Source organism: Equus quagga, chromosome 10 (assembly GCF_021613505.1).
Source record: "Equus quagga isolate Etosha38 chromosome 10, UCLA_HA_Equagga_1.0, whole genome shotgun sequence".
NCBI lineage: Eukaryota > Metazoa > Chordata > Mammalia > Perissodactyla > Equidae > Equus > Equus quagga.
Window position 1 is genome coordinate 569,188 of NC_060276.1, and position 15,792 is coordinate 584,979.

Consider the following 15,792-nt stretch of genomic DNA (forward strand, 5'->3'; position numbering starts at 1 on the left):
CAACAAGGAAACAGGGGAACTACAAGAAAAGCTGGACCAGATGGAATTAATAGCTGTACATAGAACACCCATCCAAAAACAGCAGAATACACATTCTTCCCAAGTGCGCATGGAACATTCTACAGGATAGACTATATGATGGGAAACAAGGCAAGCCTCAATAATTTCAAGAAAATTGCAAAATAACAAGCATCTGTTCCAACCACAATGCTGTGAAGCTAGAAATTACAAGAAAAAAGCTGAGAAGGGGACAAAGATGAGGAAACTAAACAACATGCTATTGAACAACCAATGGAGCATTGAAGAAATTAAAGGAGAAATCGAAAAATATCTGGAGACAAATAAAAATGAAAACATACCATACCAACTCATAGGGGATGCAGCAAAAGCAGTCCTAAGAGGGAAATTCATCACAATACAGGCTCACCTTAATAAACAAGAAAAATCCAATAAGCAATCTCAAACTACACCTAACTGAATCAGAAAAAGAACAAACAAAGCGCACAGTCAGGAGAAGGAGAGAAATAATAAAAATCAGAGCAGAAATAAATATATTTGAAACAAAAAAAAGGCTGTAGAAAAGATCAATGAAATAAAGAGCTGGTTCTCTGGGAAGATAAACAAAACTTAGAAACTCCTAGCCAGACTTTCAAAGAAAAAGAGAGAGAAAACTCAGATAAATAAAAGTAGAAATGTAACAGAAGACATTACAATGGTTACCACAGAACTACAAAGGATTAAAAAAGAATACTACAAAAAGCTAGATGCCAAAAAAATGCACAATCTAGAAGAAAAGGATAAACTCTTAGATTCTTACAACCTGTGAAAGGTGAATCAAGAAGAAAAAGATACTCTGAATAGACCAACTGCAAGTAAAGACAATGAATCAGTAATCAAAAACATCCGAAAAAATTTAAGTTCTGGACGAGATGGCTTCCCTGGAGAATTCTACTAAATATTCAAAGAGGATTTAATACCTATCCCTCTTAAGCTGTTCCAAAAAATTACAGAAGACGGAATGCTTCTTCACACAGTCTAAGAGGCCAAAATCACTCTGATACCAAAGGCTGACAAAGACAACACAAAAAACGGAAAACTACAGGCCGATACTACTGATGAACATAAACGCAAAATTCCTCAAGAAAATATTGGCAACTGGAATACAGTAATACATCAAAAGATCATACATCATGATCAAGTGGTATTTATACCAGGGACACAGGGATGGTTCAACATCCACAAATCAATCAAGGTGATATACCACGTTGACAAAATGAGGAATAAAATCCACATGATCATCACAGAAGATGCAGAGAAAACATTTGACAAGATCCAACAGCCATTTATGATAAAAACATGTAACAAAATGGGGATAGAAGGAAATTACCTCAACATAATAAAGGCCATATATGACAAACCCACAGCTAACATCATACTCAATGGGGAAAAACTGAACGCCAGCCCTCTGAGAACAGACACAAGACAAGAGTGCCCACTATCACCACTCTTATTCAACATAGTAGTAGAGATTTTGGGCAGAGCAAGTAGGCAAGTGAAAGGAATAAAAGGAATCCAAATAGGAAATGAAGAAGCAAAACTCTCACTGATTGCAGATGACATAATCTTACATATAGAACACTATAAAGAATCCATTGGAAAGCTATTAAAAGTAATCAACAACTACAGTAAAGTTGCAGAGTGCAAAATCAACTTACAACAATCAATTGCATTTCTATACTCCAATAATGAACTAACAGAAAGAGAACTCAAGAATATAATCCCATTTACAATAGCAACAAAAACACCAAAATACCTAGGAATGAATTTAACTAGAGGTGAAAGATCTATACAATGAAAACTATAAGACATTATTGAAAGAAATCAATGATGACATAAAGAAATGGAATGACATTCAAAGCACATGGATCAGAAGAATAAACATGGTTAAAATGTCCATACTACCCAAAGCTATCTACAGATTCAATGCAATCCCAATCAGAATCCCAATGACATTAATCATGGAAATACAACCAAGAATCCTAAAATTCATATGGGGCAACAAAAGACCCCGAATAGCTAACGCAATCCTAAGAAAAAAGAACAAAGCAGGAGGCATCAGAATCTATGACTTAGAAAGGCACTACAAAACCAAAGTAATTAAAACAGCATGGTACTGATACAAAAACAGGCACACAGATCAATGGAACAGAACTGAAGGCAAGAAATGAAACCGCGCATCTATGGACAGCTAATCTTCGACACAGGGGCCAAGACATACAATGGAGAAAAGGCAGACTCTTCAATAAATGGTGTTGGGAAATCTGGACAGCCACATGCAGAAGAATGAATGTAGACCATTATCTTACGCCATACACAAAAATAAACTCAAAATGAATCAAAGACTTGAAGGTAAGACCTGGAACTATAAAACCTTGAGAAGAAAATATACGTAGTACACTCCTTGACATCAAACTTAAAAGGATCTTTTCGAATAGCATGTCTTCTCAGAGAAGGGAAACAAAAGGAAAAATAAACAAGTGGGACTTCATCAGACTAAAGAGCTTTTGCAAGGCAAAGGAAACTATGATCAAAACAAAAACACAACCCACCAATTAGAAGAAAATATCTGCCAGTCATATATCTGACAAGGGATTAATTGCCATAATATATACAGAACTTACACAACTGAACAACAAAAAATCAAACAGTTGGACAAAAAAATGGGCAGAGGATATGAACAGACATTTTTCCAAAGAAGATACACAAATGGTCAATAAGCACATGGAAAGATGTTCAACATCACTAATCATGAGGGAAAAGCAAATCAAAACTATACCAAGATACCTTCTTACACGTGTTAAACTGGCTATGTTGACTAAGCCTAAAAATAACAAACATTGAAGAAGATGTCAAGAAATGGCAACCCTCATACACTGCTGGTGGGAAAGCAAGCTGGTGCAGCCACTATGGAAAAAAGGATGTAGATTACTCAAAAAAATTAAAAACAGAAATAGGATATGACCCAGCTATGCCACTACTGGGTATCTATCCAAACAACTTGAATTCAACAATCCAAACTAACACATGTACCCCTATGTTCATTGCAGTACCATTCACAATAGCCAAGACATGGAAGCAATCCAAGCACCCATCAACCAATGACGGGATAAAGAAAAAGGGGTATATATATATATATATATATATATATATATATACAATGGAATACTACTCAGCCATAAAAAGGACAAAATCATCCCATTTGCAATACCATGGATGGACCTGGAGGATATTATGTTAAGTGAAATGAGCCAGACTGAGAAAGACAAACACCGTATGATTGCACTCATATGTGGAAGATAAATAAACACACAGATAATGAGACACGTTCAGTGGTTACCAAGGGAAAGGGGTAGGAGGTGGGCACAGGGGGTGAAGGGGAGCACTTATATGGTGACAGACAAGGAATAACGTACAACTGAAACTTCACAATGATGTAAACTATTATGAACTCAATTAAAAAAAAGGAATACAATACAATACTGGAAATGAAAAATTCACTAGAGAGACAACAGCAGAGTAGATGATACAGAAGAACAGATCAGCAAGCTGGACAAAAGATTAAAGGAAGTCACTCAAGCTGAAGAGATCAAGGAAAAGGAATTAAAAAGAAGAAGAACAGCCTAAGGGACCTCAGGGACAACAGTAAGCACACTAACAATTGTCTTGGAGGTGTCGCAGAAGGAGAAGAGAGAGACAAAGGGACAGAGAATCTATTTGAAGAAATAATAGCTGAAAACCTTCCTAACATAAGGAAGGAAACAGACATCCAAGTACAGAAAGCACCAAACAAGATGAATCCAAAGAGGCCCACACCAAGACACGTTATAATTAAAATGTCCAAAATTAAAGATAAAGAGAGAATCCTAAAAGCTGAAAGAGAAAAGCAACAAGTGAGATACAAAGGAATCCCAATAAGACTATCAGCTGACTTCTCATCAGAAAGCTTACAGGCTAGAAGGGAGTGGCACAATATATTTAAAGTGCCAAAAGGAAAAAACCTACATCCAGGAATACTCTACCCAGCAATGTTATCATTCAAAATGGAAGGAGATAAAGAGTTTCCTAGACAAGCAAAAACTAAAGGAGTTTATCGCCAAGAAACCAGCCTTACAAGGAATGCTAAAGGGACTTATTTAGGTGGAAAAGAGAAGTCCACAAATAGGAATAAGAAAATTATCCAACAGAAACACAATACAATCACTGGTAAAGGCAAAAATATACTAAAGGTCGTAGATCAACCATCTATGAAAATAATATGGAGGTCAAAAGAGAAAAGCACTACAATTACCTGTTTCAATGATAAGAGAGTAAGGGATAAACACGCACAAAAAAAGGGGTTAGATATGATATCAAAAACATAGAATGTCAGAGGGGAGCAAAATACTAGAGCTATTAGAAAGAGGTCAAACTAAGGAGACCATCAACTCAATATAGATTGCTACATAAGTAGATAATTATATATGAATTTCATGGTAATCACAAAGCAGAAACCTATCATAAATACACAAATAATTAAGAGAAAGGAACCCAAACATAACACTAAAGAAAGCCATCAAACCACAAGGAAAGAGAGCAAGAGAAGAAGGAACAGAGAAGATCTACTAAAACACCCAGAAAGAAATTAACAAAATGGCAATAAGTACATATTTATCAATAGCTGCTTTAAATGTCAATGGACTAAATGCTCCAATCAAAAGGCACAGGGTGGCAGACTGGATAAAAAAGAAGACCGATATATATGCTGCATACAAGAGACACGATTCAGGGCTGGCCGGGTGGTGCAGCGGTTAAGTTTGCACGTTCTGCTTCTCAGCAGCCTGGCGTTCGCCAGTCTGGATCCCAGATGCAGACATGGCACCACTTGGCAAAAGCCATGCTGTGGTAGGCATCCAAGGTATAAAGTAGAGGAAGATGGGCATGGATGTTAGCTTAGGGCCAGTCTTCCTCAGCAAAAAGAGGAGGATTGACAGTAGTTAGCTCAGGGCTGATCTTCCTCAAAAAAACAACAAAAAAAAGAGAGACACACTTCACACCCAAAGATACTCACAAACTCAAAGCGAAGGGATGGAAAAAGATACTCCTTGCAAATGGCAAAGAAAAGAAAGCTGGGGTAGCAATACTTATATCAGACAAAATAGACCTTGAAACAAAAACTGTAACAAGAGACAAAGAAGATCAGTACATAATGATAAGGAGAACAATCCAACAAGAGGATATAACATTTATAAATATCTACGCACCCAACATAGGAGCACCTAAACATACAATGCAATTATTAACAAACATAAAAGGAGAAACAGAGAGTAGCACAATAATAGTAAGGAACTTTAACACTCCACTTACACCAATGGATAGAGCATCCAAAGAGATCAACAAGAAAACACTGGCCTTAAATGACACGTTAGACCAGGTGGACTTAGTAGATATATACAGAACATTCTATCCAAAAACTGCAGAATACACATTCTTTTCAAATGCACATGGAACATTCTCAAGGATTGATCACATATTAGGTCACAAAACAAGTTTCAATAAATTTAAGAAGACTGAAATAATACCAAGCATCTTTTCTGACCACAAAGGTATGAAACTAGAAATCAACTGCCAGGAGAAAATCAGAAAAGCCACGAATATGTGGAGATTAAACAAAATGCTACTGAACAACAACAGAGTCAATGAAGACATCAAGACAGAAATCAAAAACTACTTGGAGACAAATGAAAATGAAAATACAACATGCCAAAATGTATTGGATACAGCCAAAGTGGTTCCAGGAGGGAAGTTTCTAGCAATTCAGCCCTACCTCAACAAAGAAGAAAACTCCCAAATAGACAATCTAAAAGCGCATCTAAAGGTACTGGAAAAAGAAGAACAAAGCCAAAAATCAGCAGAAGGAAGGAAATAATAAAAATCGGAGCAAAAATAAATGAAATAGAGACTAAAAAGAAAAAGAAAAAAAATCAATGAAACCAAGAGCTGATTCTTTGAAAAGATAAACAAAATTGACAAACTTTTAGCTAGACCCGCTAAGAAAAAGAGAAGCCTCCAATACATAAAATCAGAAATGAAAGAGGAGAAATTACAACTCAGAAATACAAAAGAAAATAAGAGAAGACTATGAAAAACTATACGTCAACAAATTGGATAATCTAGAAGAAATGGATAAATTCTTACAACCTTCCAAAACTGAATCAAGAAGAAATAGAGAATTTGAATAGAACAACCACCAGTAAGGAGATTGAAAAGGTAATAAAAAACCTCCCAAAAAGTAAAAGTCCAGGATCAGACGGCTTCCCTGGTGAATTCTGCCAAACATTCAAAGAAGAATCAATACCTATCCTTCTCAAACTCTTCCAAAAAATTGAAGAGGAGGGGAAGCTTCCTAACTCATTCTACAAACCCGACACTACCCTGATACCAAAACCAGACAAGGACAACACAAAAAAAGAAAATTACAGGCCAATATCACTGATGAACATCAATGCAAAAATCCTCAACAAAACAGTACCAAATCAAATATAACTATACGTTAAAAAGATCCTACATCAGGATCAAGCGGGTTTCATTACAGGGATGCAGGGATGGCTCAACATCTGCAATTAATCACTGTGATAGATGACATTAACAAAATGAAGAATAAAAATCAGATGATTATCTCAATAAATGCAGAGAAAGCATTTGACAAGATACAGCATCCACTTGTGATAAACACTCTGAATAAAATGGGTATAGAAGGAAAGTACCTCAATATAATAAAGGCCATCTATGACAAACCCCCAACTACTATCATTCCCAATGGAGAAAAACTGAAAGCAATCCTTCTAAGAACAGGAACTGGACAAGGATGCCCACTGTCACCACTCTTATTTAACACAGTAGTGGAAGTCTTAGCCAGAGCAATCAGGCAAGAAAAAGAGATAAAAGGAATCCAAATTGGAAAGGAAGAAGTGAAACTGTCACCATTTGCAGATGACATGATTTTATACACAGAAAACCCTCAAGAACCCACTAAAAAACTTTTAGAAATAAATGAATATGGTCAAGTTGCAGGATACAAAATCAACATACAAAAATCAGTTGCATTTCTATATACTAACAACAAAGTAGCAGAAAGAGAAATTTGGAATACAATCTCACTTACAATTGCTACAAAAAGAACAAACTATCTAGGAATAAACTTAACCAAAGAGGTGAAAAGATCTGCACACTGAAAACAATAAAACATTGTTGAAAGAAACTGAAGACACAAAGAAATGGAAAGATGTTCTGTGCTCTTGGATTGGAAGAATTACCATAGTTAAAATGTCCTTATTTCATAAGGCAATCTACAGACTCAACGCAATCCCTGTCAAAGTTCCAATGACATTTTTTACAGAAATAGAGCAAAGAATCCTAAAATTTATATGGAACAACAAAAGACCCCGAATAGACAAAGGAATCCTGATGAAAAAGAACAAAGCTGGAGGTATCACACTCCCTGATTTCAAAATATACTACAAAGCTATAGTAACCAAAACAGCATGGTACTGGCACAAAAACAGACACGCAGATCAATGGAAGAGAATCGAGAGCCCAGAAATAAACCTACACATCTGTGGACAGCTAATTTTCGACAAGGGAGCCAAGAACATACAATGGAGAAAGGAAAATCTGTTCAATGAATGGTGCTGGGAAAACTGGACAGCCACATGCAAAAGATTGAAAGTAGACCATTATCTGATACCATACACACAAATTAACTCAAAATGGACTAAAGACTTGAATGTAAGACTTGAAGTCATGAAACTTCTAGAAGAAAACATAGGCAGTACACTCTGCGACACTGGTCTTAGCAGCGTATTTTCAAGTACCGTGACTGACCGGGCAAAGGAAACAACAGAAATAACAAACAAATGGGACTACATCAAACTAAAAAGCTTCTGCATAGCAAAGGAAAGCATCAACAAAATGAAAAGACAACCTACCAATTGGGAGAAGATATTTGCAAACCATTTATCTGATAAGGGGTTAACATCCAAAATATATAAAGAACTCATACATCTCAATAACAAAAAAGCTAACAACCCAGTTTAAAAAAATGGGCAAAAGATCTGAACAGACATTTCTCCAAAGAAGATATACAGATGGCCAACAGGCACATGAAAAGATGTTCAACATCACTCTCAGGGAAATGCAAATCAAAACTACAATGAGATGTCACCTCACTCCTGTCAGAATGGCTATAACTAACAAGACAGGAAACAAGTGTTGGAGGGGATGTGGAGAGAAGGTAACCCTTGTACACTGCTGGTGGGAGTGCAAACTGGTATACCCACTATGGAAAACAGTATGGAGATTCCTCAAAAAATTAAGAATATATCTACCATACGATCCAGCTATTCCACTGCTGGGTATTTATCAAAAGAACATGAGAACACAAATGTATAAAGATACATGTACCCCTTTGTTCACTGCAGCATTATTCACAATAGCCAAGACTTGGAAGCAACCTTGGTGCCCATCAGGTGACAAATGGATAAAGAAGATGTGGTATATATACACAATGGAATACTACTCAGCCATAAGAAACAACGAAGGGGCCAGCCCAATGGCCGAGCAGTTAAGTTCATGTGCTCTGCTTTGCTGGCCCTGGGTTTTGACAGTTTGGATCCTGGGCACAGACATGGCACCACTCATCAAGCCATGCTGAGGTGACGTCCCACACAGCACCACCAGAAGGACCTACAACTAGAATATCAACTATGTACTGGGGGGCTTTGGGGAGAAGAAGGAAAAAAAAAATAAGATTGGCAACAGATGTTACCTCAGGTGCCATACTTTAAGAAAAAACAAAAAGAAACAATGAAATCCGACCATTTGTGACAACATGGATGGACCTTGAGGGTATTCTGCTAAGCGAAATAAGTCAGAGGGAGAAAGTCAAATACAGTATGATCTCACTCATAAGTAGAAGATAAAAGCAACAACAAACAATCACATAGAGACAGAGATTGGATTGGTGGTTACCAGAGGGGAAGGGGGGGGGAGGGAGGAGGACGAAAGGGGTGATTAGGCACACGTGTGCGGTGACGGATTATAATTAGTCTTTGGGTGATGAGCATGATGTAATCTACACAGAAATCAAAATATAATGATGTACACCTGAAATTTACATGACGTTCTAAACCAATGTTATTGCAATTAAGAGAAAGAACAAATAAAGGAGTAAACTATTTAAGATTAGAAAAGTAACCAACAGAAGAACAGAATGAAAAGCAGTAATGTGACTATATTTGGGAGAATGAAGATGGGGCAGTGTAAGTGAGCTAAATCCTATTTTTGAGAGCAAGATAACACAATAAGAACAGATAATATCTAAAATTATTAAATCAAGAAAGAGTGTCAAAAGTATATTATTTAAAGATATCAAAGTAAACATCAGAAGAACTAAAAAGAATATTAGAAGTGATTCCTTCTAAGAAGTGAGACTATTATAAGTTCTTCTGTACCATGTGATATTTTTACGCACATGCATCTATCAGGTTAAGCAAAACTGTAAAAATTAAAGTTCCTTGACCACATGACACTTTTGTATGGTTCAACATTCCAAAGCTATGTAAAGGATACAATGAAGTCTCCACATCCCTCATTTCTAATTCCTTTCTGCTGAGGTGACTGATATGTTTCCTTCCAGATATTCTATGTTTTTATAAGCAAGTATGCTGTGGGTTCATGTATATATTTCTCTTCCATATCCTTACACAAATGGCAGCCTGCTATACACACCATTCTTGTACCTTGCCTTTATTTAACAACTTATCTTGGAGATATTTCTGTATTACTACCGAGCTTCCTTGTATTATTTTAAGGGCTGCATATTATTTAATTCTTTAGATGCATCACAATTTTTAAATCAGTTCTGTAGTGACAGGCATCTGTTTTTTTTCCCACTCTGCTATTTCAAACCATCCAATAATAATAAATTGATAATTATAAGAAAAAATTTAAGATAGCCTTTGCTTCTGTCTCTCAATTAGATAATGAACTTGGCTTTCATTGTGCCAACCATGGTACCTGGCATATAGTAGATATTGAATTAAGATTTGCTAATTTAGGGGCCGGCCCAGTGACTCAGCGGTTAGGTTTGCATGTTCCGCTTCTCAGCAGCCCAGGGCTCGCCAGTTTGAATCCTGGGTGTGGACACGGCACCACTTGGCAAAAGCCATGCTGTGGTAGGCGTCCCACGTATAAAGGAGAGGAAGATGGGCATGGATGTTAGCTCAGGGCCAGTCTTCCTCAGCAAAAAGAGGAGGATTGGCAGTAGTTAGCTCAGGGATAATCTTCCTCAAAAAAAAAAAGATTTGCTAATTTAGGTCGAATTGAATTTAAATGAGGAAACTAAGCTGTGCAAACATTTAAATGAGACACTGTAATTCTGAAAACAAGTTTATGGCACAGCAAACACAAGAGTCTATACTCTGCATACCCAGTCTTTGATTTACAATTCACGAGAGAAAGGAAAAGCAGCAGTGCAATTCAGTTTAGAATAACTGCTGGAAAGGAAATATGGGACCAGGTCTGTGGTGATGTAATTGCAATGAACAGACTGCTTCTATGATCACCAACATCCAAGATGTTAAAGAGATTTTAACTTCTCACAGAGACATTAATTGCTATAAGTAGACTATAGAATTCTTAATGTCTTACCAGTGAAAGACATAAAATGAAACAAAACAATCAATGCCCTGGACTGGAGATTAACCCACCAATACATATATATGTCTCTGTCATACTTACTCAGAGCTCTTTTGGGCCTGTATGGATTGAAAGCAAGTGTAGAGTACCCGACCAGTCTACGCAAAAACAAAAACAAAAAAAAGAAAGAAAGAAATATCACACAGAGAAGGATTAATATTGAAAAAAGTATAGCAATTTAGTAGACTCTAACCTAAAACTCAAAGGCCCCTCTGGAACTGGAAGGTTAAAAGAGATTCCAAAGGTGGAATCTATTTATAGTGACAATAAATAAATTCACAATGACAAAGCCTAAAGCATTTCAAATGAAGTATAAAGTTCAAGATACTGAACTCTAATGTTTCTGGAAAAGAGTGATTTTATGAAGAATATTCATTACTAACAGATTCTGAGAATATAACTAATGTACTAAACAACAGGACACACTTGATAGTCTTGACAAAATTCATACCTACAATGTTAAATAGTAATTTTCTTTCTCTTTGAACTGACACGTAGTAAAACCTCTTGACATGAACATAAAATTCAAACAACAGCACTCTAAATAGAGGATGGCAAGACTAGCCATTGATTGAACTGCTTAACTTCTCTGAGCTTCAGTTGGCTCATCCATAAAATATGGATGATAATAGTCCTGATAGGTTTATTGTCAGGGTTCGAGTATACATATGTAAAACACCTAATAAGTAGGCACCATACAATAGGTGATAAATGGTAGCACTTGTTACTATTATTAGCCATCAAAATATATGCAGAATCCAGCCACTTATTGCTTCCACCACTACCACTGTGGTCAAATCTCCATCATCTCTTGCATAGATTACTGCAGTATCTTCCTAACTGGTTTCACAGATATCATGGATTCTGCATCCATTCCCTCCCCATGCTCCCACTTCCACCCCCCGTCTAGTCTATTATCAAGACAATAGCCAGAGACATCCCATTAAAACATAAAGTCACACTCTAGTGGCTTCCCAGCTCAGAGTCAAAGCCAAGGCCTTTTAAGATCTGGTCCCCAGCTATCTTTCAGACCTAACTGTGGGATAGCCAAATGAGTTATCGTCCAAACCAGGACATTTCCAAGAAGGAAAGGTGCTAACTGAATAGGAGCCTGAGATAATGGGGTAAAACTGGGACTGACAGAGGCAAACTGGGACATATGGTCCTAGTATTCCTTGCTCTGCTGCAGCCACAATGACTTCCTCGATGTCCCCTGAACATGCCACACTCACCTCAAGGTCTTTGCACTGGCTATTTCCTCAGCCTGGAACGTTCTTCCCCCAAGAAATCCAGAAGACTTGTTCCCTCACTTTCTTCAGGTCCTGACTCAATGACCCCTCTCATTGAAACCTTCCCTGGCCACTCTATTAAAATTGCAAAAAGATTTTCTCTATTCTATGTGTGTGTGTGTGTGTGTGTGTATAAATACACACACACACACATACATGCACACACACACACACACACAATACCTTTGTGTTTTTATCTTCTATGAAACAGGAAAAAATAAGTCCTACAAAGCCTTGATCCATCATCTGGTACATGGCTTGTGTACGAACATCTGCAAATAAACAAAAATAAAAATCTGCTGTCAGTAAACTATATCTCACAAACATGAAGATTTAAAGAAAAGAGTGGCATACAATCCTCCCAGGATTCAGATTCTACAGGCAGGACAGGGACACACCCTAAGGACAACATGATTGTCACAGTATAAATGTTTTACCAGGTTAGGGAAATATTACGAAGTCTACAATTAAATAAGAAAACTTATTAACTTTATGCCGCCTAGCCCAAGACTAGCCCTGCTCTGAAATATGGCACAGAAAGAGAAAAATGGAAAACTTCAGTTAGCCCACAAAAACCTAGTAATTTCTTCCAAGGGGATTCAAAGAGAAAGGCAGGCATTGGAAGGAGCTAAAAAAGATTTCCTAGAATAAGTTTTTTGATAGACAGCTTCTGGGGAAGTGAATATATTAGACTTGATACTAAAGAATGGAAGTGTAGAACTATTATGGAGGAAATTCATATAGAGGAAACCATTGTATAGAAGCAATTAGAATAGAATTTAATTCAACATTTCAGGCAGTAGAAACAAAACCTCACTATATGCTTATGCAATTTTTGAAAAGGAAATCATAAACAGGCACCAAATAACATTTGAAAGGATTAGTGAAAAGATTACCAAAAACTGAACAGAGGCTAAATTTAAAGATCTAAAGTCTTCAGACCATTGTTTATGAAGAATACAAAAGATCAGGTATAACAAAACACTGCAGAGCATGGTTTGGTCCAGTGACTTATGCCCACTTAGTTTGGCAATATGTTCTTAAACATTCTTTGCATTCATACCTTTTGATCTGGATTGGGACTTCTCCCTGACGTCTTCCTAAGTAAAAAGTGAGGCCAAATAGTACTCAGCAATGAATGTGAAGAAAATACTGGCTCAAACTGTTGCCGAAAATATACAGCATTGGTCTCTGTACTGCTATATGACCTTGGTAAAATTTTAATACCTTTAAGCCTATTTCCTCATCAATTAAATAAGGATAAACATCATCCCTACTCTCACAGAGTTTTATATTTTTTTTAAATGCAAGATTTTTTTAGCACAATGCCTAGCACATCAAAGGTACTTCATAAGCATTTGTTCCATTCCATTTCATCCACAACCATTGTTGAAGAACTGCTATCTGAGTCTGAAAAGGATTACTGTTCATAATATGTCAAGATCACCAATGATCTATTGCTGGTCCTCAATTTACCTGATTATGCCCTCCTTGAAACACTGTCTTCACTTGGCCTCACACTCCCAGTCTTCTAATCAAATGCTACATAAGACGGACACTTAAAAAGTTCACTAGATTTTCAACATGGATGTCACTGATGACATTAGCAAGATCCACTTCAATAGAGTGAAGGGCTAAAAGCCAGACTAGAGTGGAGTGAGGCACATGCATGAATGGTGAGAAAGCATAAATGGAGACACATTTGAGTTTGGCAGTGAAGGTGAGGGGAAAGACAAGATGGATTTGAAGGGGAAGTGGGATTGGGAAAACTGTTTTCTGTTGTGTTTTCTTCAACATGTGAGGTATGGGCATGTTTGAAAGCTCCATGAAAGCAAAGACCTTGTTTTTCTCTTTCGCTGCTTTAGCCCCAGCATCTTGAAGAGGGCCAGACACATAGTGGACACCCAAATTTATTTGCTGAAGGAACAAATAAATGATGGGAAGAATCCAGGACAGGAGAAAGGGATATAGAAGTAGGACAGAGAAGCAAAATGAAGAGTGTAAGGTTCTTGAGGACGTGGGGGGCAAAGATTGAGAGCAGGAGTGGAGGGATGGTATTAGCTAAGAGCAAAGATACATTCTCTATTGTAAGAGGAGGGAAAAGGAGAAGGTGGGCACAGTGACAAGTAGGTGAGTAAAGAGAAATGGAGAAAATTCCTCTCTAATGACTCTTATTTCCTCTATTAAACTAGGAAGCAGTGTTATCTGCTGAAAGTGAAGGAGGAGGTGGGGAATTCAGAGGTTTGGAAATGAGAAAAAGGCTGAGAAACTGGTACAGAATGAGATTAAAATGACATGAAACCAAATGGCATGCGTGGTCTGAGATTGGATCCTGGAATGGAAAGGAAAAATTGCTAAAAGGACAGAATTGGGATAATTGGCAAAATTTTAATAAGCTGTGTACATTACATAATAGGATTATATCAGTATCAAATTTCCTGATTTTGATAATTGCACTGTAGTTATTGAAGTGAATATCTTGCTCTTCAAAACTACACAATGAAGTTACGTAGGGGTAAAGGAGCATCATGTCTACAACTTACTCTCAAATAGTGTGTATGTGCGGATAGAGAGAGAAAATGATAAAGCAAATATGGCAAAACATTAACGTGAATCTGTTTCTTTACACTACTCTTGCAATTTTTGTGTAAGTCTGAAATTCTTTTAAAATCAAGTTTTACGGTCTTAGTGTTTGTGCTTGACCCCTACTCTTCCGCTGCAAACCTAACCCAACGCCAAAATACTCAGTTTATACTCTTGAAGGAATGACTACAACTCTAAAAGAGGGTTATCAAGCTCTTCTACTTCAACTAGTTTCCATTCTATTCCTTACATGTAAAACTTTGTCCTTTGTACATTTTATTACTATGGTGGGGAACACAACTTAACATTGTTAGAGTTTCATTATTTACTGTGCCTTTTATTATAGAATGACCTATCTTCTCTTACTCACCCTTTTGCTAATGATGTAACTACTACCTTTATTTTCTCCACACAGCTTAACCTAGTCCATTATTTTTTGTTCAAAACTTTAGGTTTGTATCTCTTTTTTAATGTCACCTTATTATTGTGTTTATTTCTTAATCCTAAGGCTTTTATTTTCATAGGTGCTTACCCTGTTTAAATTTCCTGGTACAAATGTTCTATGTGGACTACATCTTATTTCTTTATTGTTGTTCCTATTTGTTTTCCCCTTAGTACTTTACCTGCTTTTCTTCCCCAACAAAACCCTAAGGTCCAAGACAGTAGAAACCATGACTACATTACTAAATACAGGTATCCAATAAATTTGTTGAATAATCATTAATGTAATAATCCTTCTGAAATATGCTTAGAACACAGTCTTATTTAACCCACTGGAACTTAACCTAATTCTACTAATTACCTTATCATAAAAAGCATTAAAATTCTTGTTACACACACTGCCACATCCCTCTCCCTTCCTAAACCTTTTCCTTAAAAGAAAAAAATTTTTCACTCCTTCTAACTTGTTATTCTTTAACATACCTTGGAATTCTTTTCCTATTAAATGTACTTACTGTACATACTTTACATACTGTACATACCTTTTTATTCATCATTTTTTTCCAAGGCTTGCTAATACAGGGCCCCTGCTTGACTCAATTCTTGAACTGCTTTTGGAGATGAGTTGTATCTTTGTATCTATAAAGTTCCATAGACTCTGGAAATCCACAACAATGTATTCATT

At 36.7% G+C, this 15,792-nt stretch overlaps 1 protein-coding gene across 2 annotated transcripts in view; it reads right to left on the reverse strand.

Moving 5' to 3' along the window:
- The window catches only part of BRCC3 (BRCA1/BRCA2-containing complex subunit 3), a 91,316-nt gene that overhangs the window by 61,369 nt on the left and 14,155 nt on the right, over positions 1 to 15,792 (reverse strand). For both annotated transcript variants that reach the window (XM_046673782.1, XM_046673783.1), the window contains exons 6-7: positions 12,267 to 12,355; positions 10,837 to 10,892 (exon numbers count right to left, since the gene is read on the reverse strand). In XM_046673782.1, the coding sequence (XP_046529738.1) occupies positions 10,837 to 10,892; positions 12,267 to 12,355 (145 nt within the window). The remainder of the gene's footprint in view (positions 1 to 10,836; positions 10,893 to 12,266; positions 12,356 to 15,792) is intronic.